The sequence below is a fragment of the Ostrinia nubilalis genome, chromosome 3, assembly GCF_963855985.1.
Source record: "Ostrinia nubilalis chromosome 3, ilOstNubi1.1, whole genome shotgun sequence".
In the NCBI taxonomy this organism is placed as follows: domain Eukaryota; kingdom Metazoa; phylum Arthropoda; class Insecta; order Lepidoptera; family Crambidae; genus Ostrinia; species Ostrinia nubilalis.
Window position 1 is genome coordinate 15,923,533 of NC_087090.1, and position 6,802 is coordinate 15,930,334.

General features: G+C 36.0%; 1 protein-coding gene across 1 annotated transcript in view; it reads right to left on the reverse strand.

The window, feature by feature from the left end:
* LOC135088061 (GTPase-activating protein skywalker) overlaps nucleotides 1-5,966 on the reverse strand; it is a 116,419-nt gene extending 110,453 nt beyond the window's left edge. Inside the window, exons 1-2 of the mRNA XM_063982947.1 lie at nucleotides 5,491-5,966; nucleotides 4,824-5,108 (exon numbers count right to left, since the gene is read on the reverse strand). Of these exons, the coding sequence (XP_063839017.1) occupies nucleotides 4,824-4,935 (112 nt within the window). The 5' untranslated portion in view covers nucleotides 4,936-5,108; nucleotides 5,491-5,966. The remainder of the gene's footprint in view (nucleotides 1-4,823; nucleotides 5,109-5,490) is intronic.
* Nucleotides 5,967-6,802: the final 836 nt, after the last annotated feature.

Sequence of the window (6,802 nt, forward strand, 5' to 3'; positions counted from 1 at the left end):
CTTCGCGGAATGACTGGTCTATCCTAGGTTTGACCAAGGCTTTCGGGCCAACCCCGAAATAAATTCCAATTTCGGCCTTTGACTAAGTCAAACCTAGGAGTTCCTAACATGTTCAGTCAATTATTATTATTATTATAAAAAGTAAACGCGGCGTTACAGAGGCCGGCAGCAATTATAGAAAACCGACCAAGTTCGAGTCAGATTCACGCACGAAGAGCTCCGTACGACTCTTTTATTGTTGTATAGGAGCCCCCCTTAAACATTTACTTATTCTTAAAGTAAATATAAAACTAAATATTTTGGGAATGGTTCATGAGTGGTGTTGACAGACAAACAGCGAAGTCATAGTAATAGGGTCCCGTTTTTCCCCTTAACTTTTTAAGGTACAGAACCCTAAAAATAGTAATTTCAAGATCGGTCTAGAAACACTGACAAACAACCGCAGTAAATAAGTTTAGTTACTGGTACCTTCACCTAAAGAGATAGCTGTGTAGTAAAGCCTATGCAATAACTTCGATATCAGAATGAAGTACATTATAGTTAAAGTCTTAATTGAGGTTTGACTAGTCAAACCCCGATTTCATTAAATTGAGTTTCGACGTTTGACTGATCAAATTAGTTTCTCCTAGGTTTGACTAACGTTCTTTAGTCAAAGGCCGAAATGTTTGGGCTTTGACTAAGACTTCAAGTCAAACCTGAGGATTGACTAGTCAAACCTAGGAGCGCCTGAGCTTCGAGGTTTGACTATAACAAATATACTTACGAGCAAAAGTATGGAATCACCCCTTTGTGTTCCGAGCGGTCTTAAGAACTGAATGACTATGTATTGTATGTTTCTATGGTATCAATTTAAAGTTTATAATATCACCTTTAAAATGGTGCCATTTTTATTGATCTTCTATTAGTCATTTAGTTCTTATGATCGCTCGGAATAAATAGGGTGATTCCATATTTTTGCTCGCGAGTGTAGTTACACCTACGTGCTACAGTCATTTCTGTAGATGACTTTAAAATCTTTAAAACGTCATCATTACTATCAATCAGCCATGTTACTAACGCGCAGATTTTATTGACTATAAAACTTTAAAGTTAAACTTGAATATTATAGGGTTAGAATAAGTAAAGGATATTGTTATTTTTAACATTAAATAGAGGAGTGGATGATGTTTGTTTTTGTACCTATTTAAGGAATTGCATAGTGCAAAAAACTTTCAGGGATTTTCCGTGAAATTGACTGGTTTCTTTCGAGTTTCACATTTTTCTGACTTCAGCCACACAATAATCAATAAATACCTTCAGCTGTTCAGTTACCGAGCCAATAACGAAGTGTGCTACAACATTTTTAATTTTAATATTATTAACATAACATTTGCATGAAAACATATTATTGAACATGATAATTCTTACACGCCATTTACATCAAAACATTAATGGCCATTTTAAATTCGCTCTTTGTTCATAATTTCGCCACAGTTTTATTGGTTCAATGCAGACGTCGTAAATATGTTATGTCACATAAACTCGTCAGAATCGGTGCTTTGGCATAATTCCTATTTAACTCGCACTTCGGCTAATGATCTAACGTTCAAAATTATAAATTGCGTGTCGGACTGATGCTGTTGTTACGGTTAATAACTAATTAATTTAATATTACACTTCATTAGTAGATTGGTAAGTTAAATAAATGATGCGACGATTTTTGAATCTAGGAAGAGTAGAGGTCTCTGAACTGTAATTTCCTCTGGAAGGGATCCGTGGGACGTAACATTTATAGGTTGGGATTTGGGAGAAACTTGGGAAACACTTCTGGTTGGATTAGGATTCCGTCTGGATGGACTAGCAAGCTGAAGTGGCAATGGGCAGGGCACATAGTACGCAGAACTGACGGCTGATAGGGCAGCAAGGTTCTGGAATGGAGGCCGCGTACCGGAAAATGCAGCGTGAGACGTCCACCTACAAGGTGGACCGACGACATCGTAAAGGTAGCAGGGAAGCGCTGGACGCAGGCCGCTACCAATCGATCAACGTGGAAAGCATTGGGGGAGGCCTATGTTCAGCAGTGGACGTTCTATGGCTGAAATGATGATGATGACTTCTGGTTAGGTTTTTATTGGCGGTCAAGCTTGAGCTTGGGCTACACAGTAGTTACAGTGATCGGAACGAGAGTTGGGAATAGTGAGGCTCGGACTCGGATTGCGAGGCTTATTCACAATTTTAGTCGCCTACCCAAATGATGAACGGATCGAACGAAAGATCAACAGCCAATTTAATATCAATTCAAAAGGGTCAGATAACTTGGATCAAGGGAAGAAAGGCCAGCGTACATGATGGTAATAAGTAGTGGTAATTATTTGGTCAAAAGGCAAGAAACCCCATTCGTTGTTTCCGACGTTATTGTGTCCAAATTAACCAGTTCTTTAGAAAGGTCTGCACAGACCGTGCGAAGTGGGTCGGTAAAAAGGAAGCATATTGTATTAGCTAGCAGTAGTAAATAAGTAACTACAGGTACATACATACAATAAACAAGGAAGAAGGGGATTTACTAATTTATATGTGTGTACTATGCGACAAATTAATTAAAGTCTGGCACGATAAATAAAGATTATTATTACATTATATTATGCAATACTACGAAAAATATTAAGTACCAAACTATTATTTTGGCGAGGTTTGCTGTCTAAATAAAGTCTTGCATGTGGCTTTACCGTCGCACAAATACTATTTAATTAGGAAACATAGCGACTAAAGTCGGTCGTTAAGCAATCGCCATCTAAGCCGATGGCGACTGCCTGGATGCATGCCTTTCGCCAGGTGGCGTGATCTCCCCCACCGCGGGCGCATGGTATTGGGCCGATAAACATCGCGCCATGATTTCTGCGGATCCGCGTAATAATTGCGCAAAACATCACTCTTTCTAATAGACTGATTACACATGCTGGGTTTTTTGTGAGTGAGACACAGTTGATGACTTGATAATAAATGAACTAGACCATGAGTCTTCTAGAAAAGGAAGCATTCAATCATGTACAGACGACGGCACGTCAAGGTAACCACTGTGGGTTCTTGTGCAGTTGTAATAGGGGCGAGTTTGCAACAAAAATTGGTAGCCTGATGTACAATAAAGCATATCAAGAAACACTATTTCAACTAACAACAGGAAAAGCTATTGTTATGTTAACACTTCTACTTACTTCCATGTATGACTATTTTGTGTTTAAGGCAAGTAGCATATCCCCTACGAATATTATGTTGATTGCATAAATAATATTTAAGCCAAGAAGAAGTTCTTGGGTTGCATTTGAATATTATTTAAGAAGTTAACTCTATGATAATAACACTCATGTTTATCACCACAGATTTCTCACTGATAATGTTATTAAATAAGCTAATAATTGTATCCAGTATAGATAACAGAGTTTAACCTACTTCCAGTTAGAAAGGTATAAAATAAGGGATCTCTAGATTTACTAGAGCAAAATCGCACAAATAACGAAACTTTCACATTCCAGTAATGAGAGTAGGTATTTGAAAGATAAAATATAATTTACTGCTTTGATGCTAGTGTTACTTGCTCATTAGCAAACTTTCTCTGAGTGAATCTATCAAGCTAGAGACATAATAATATTTGGAACAACTCAATTTCATAACAAGTCACAAAAACATTAACATCATCTTGAAATGTTGGTGAAGCTTATTATTGTAGTAATGCTGACATAATCATAAAAAATATGATTGCTAATAATGATCCTTAGATAATTATAACTGTTGTGTAAAATGAGTAATAATGAATTATAACATTCCTTTTAGTATTTATCTGCTTCTTACTAAAATCATAGTCATGTGACTGATAAATTATTAATCCAGTTAATTTCAAGATTATGAATAATGATTACACAATCAAACGATTTTACATAACAACCATGCCTTATATTTTTTTAAATATCTGAGCTAATATATTTTTTATTCACACTATTTGGTGATAAATAATAGTTCTAAAAACTGTAGTTTTTCTAACAATGACAAATTAAACATGTTTTAAGGTAAAATCCCAAGCTAATTGCTATAACCGGTAAGTTTAAGGAAAACGGAATCAATATTATGGAAAAATTTTAAGATGTTAAAGATTTAAGACCAGGTCCAAGTGAAACGCTGTGCAATCTCATTGAAAATGGTTGCGGTTCTATTGTTATGTCAGAGTGTTTGGACAACACGGGTCCACATTTCACAAACAACCCAGCATTGTGCACTTTCAAGGAAATCATTTATTGGGTTGAAAAGCAAGAAGTCACTGAAAATTCTATTAAACTTTAAATATTCTGCCATAAAAATTGCAAACTCGATAATTAACTTGTGAAAAAAAATTATCTTGAGTTTTCAAACTTAATTTGATGCATATTTCATTAGATTTTTAATGAGGCTTGTTGTTTGAAAATTAACTACCTAAATCACTATGAAATAATTACCATCTGATAGTAATATTGAAACATACTTCAAATAAAATCCTCATGCAAGGTAACTTTTTTTAGGAATTTCATGTAAATTGAACTGCAAATTATTTTTACGGTTCAAAGGACATTGAATTCCATAGATATAAAATAGTGGCATGTTTCATACATTAGCACAGTCATGACAAAAGGACAAGATGATTCAGATTTGATAAATTATCAAATTTTTGGTAAAAAACATGAAATAAAAAATATTCCATGGTAAAATATTGAAATTAAAATTGTAAAAGAATGAAATTTTAACAGCTTGGTAAAAAAATATTTTTAACATGAATTTTCTACAGAAAAAGGTTAAAAGTAATGTAAAATTGTAGTTACCTGGTGGGCTATCAGTGAGAATGGTGATGCCAGTGGGGTCAACATGAGGTGGGAACGCCTCATACAGGTCGGGTTCCTCTTCAAGCACTGCCGACAACATTGCGGAGGGCATCCCGGCTCCACCGTCACTCAACACACGCACTCACTGTGACTAGACACCACACAACACTACACTGTCCGTCAGTGTCCACAGCTCACACGGAGCCGCCTCGAGCCATTCCTAATCGCTTGTCCATACGACAGCGGCCCACACCTAAGTCAAATCCTGCTGCACCATCTTCAAATCTGGAAAACAAAGTTCAAATCACTGACACGGTGTCAACTCTCAAGATAACAACACTACACTGAGAGCATTATCAGCAAACTGAAGGCATTATCGGGCGATTATGTTGACGGCCGAGATAACTGATCTTCAGCACTAAAACAAATCCTTTAGTTATCTAATTAGTTATAATTAAAACTGTTTGAATCAGCTGATTGTTGCGCTGCCAGGGCAGACTTGACATTTTATAGCTATTTTAAGACATCGGGCAGCTGATCGGGCGATCTTCAATGTCAGATGCCAAGTACGAAACGTGAGACATTGCACACTATCCAGTATTATTTAGTAAACCATGTTCTGTGATTTTTTTTCTGCCGTTCGGGTGGGAGGGCAATGTGAACTCACCGCAATCCTGACGATAAATGATGCGGTGCAGGATCTGCGCCTCCGTATTTGCCGCTTTGGAGTCCCCGCGGCAACTAAGCCCGCTGGCCCGTTCCCGGCCCAACGTAATCACGAATAGGATAATAGTCTCGAATGGGAGCCGACGCTTTTGCTTTGTCACTTAAACGAGCACAGTACATCACACAAATATATCGGTAACTGACCATACACACGGGGACATTGTATCAGAAATTTCGAATTTGTGGGGTAATTTTACAAGCCCCCTTCTTCGTAATCTAATTATCGATGTATCCGGTGAAAGTAGTTATTTTACAACACGTAATTTTCATTAATGAAGAAAATATTTTACCGATGTAAAAGTTTTCGCTTTTTTATAAAAATCCCGTCCGTCAATCAAAATCGCACGAAATCCAATCAGCGATTTGTGAGAACGCGAGCTCGTTGCCTGTCGTCGTCCAACAGGAAGACCATAGACTAAAATACTGAACATGTTACAGAACGGACACATTGTAATGAGGAATAAGTAATCAAAAAACAGAATGTTTACTGCCTACGAACTGGTAACTTTTATGTTTTTTATGTAATGTAAAATAATGTTATATTAATCGATTTGATATAATGCTTAATTAAGTCTTTACCTTTGTATACTAAGGAATACAGCAATTTATTTACTATCTACAAACGTTGATCAAAATATTTGATTTCTTGTTAACATAATTTATTTTGATAAGATAACACAAGATCAACGGAAGATGTAATAAAGTGATAGTGAGTGAATAGATATGAATTAAAATAGTTTAGATAGGTTATTATGTAGGTAAACCAATAGTTTTTACGAATGGAAATAATTTCAAACTGCGTTTGTAATGATTGTGGTGAATGCAGAAAATTGGACGACGTCCAATAAAACGCTCCCAAAAGGGTATGATGACTTCTGGATCTTCATAGGACTTTTGTTTATTAAAAATAATGACAAATTCCTCTATGTGATAAATTAAAAATCGACTAAAAAGAGAAATGTTTATTTATTAAGAAATACTGCAATTTTGTGGCTTTGATTTAATCGAAGTGTTTAAGGAAAAAGATGGAATAAAAAAATCTATTATAATACAGAATGTGTGGGCACTACAATCTAAAAAACTGAATTGGTCTATAAATCCATTGTGCCAAGCTTTATTTGGGCTATATTTAAAAAATTAAGTATGTTCCTTTGATTTCATACTTTGCAGCCTTTTGCAAAAAACTGCCCATAGAGAATTTTATCTTGTTTTTTTTTGTAGGGTTCCGTAGCAACTAAGGTTGCAACTGTTGC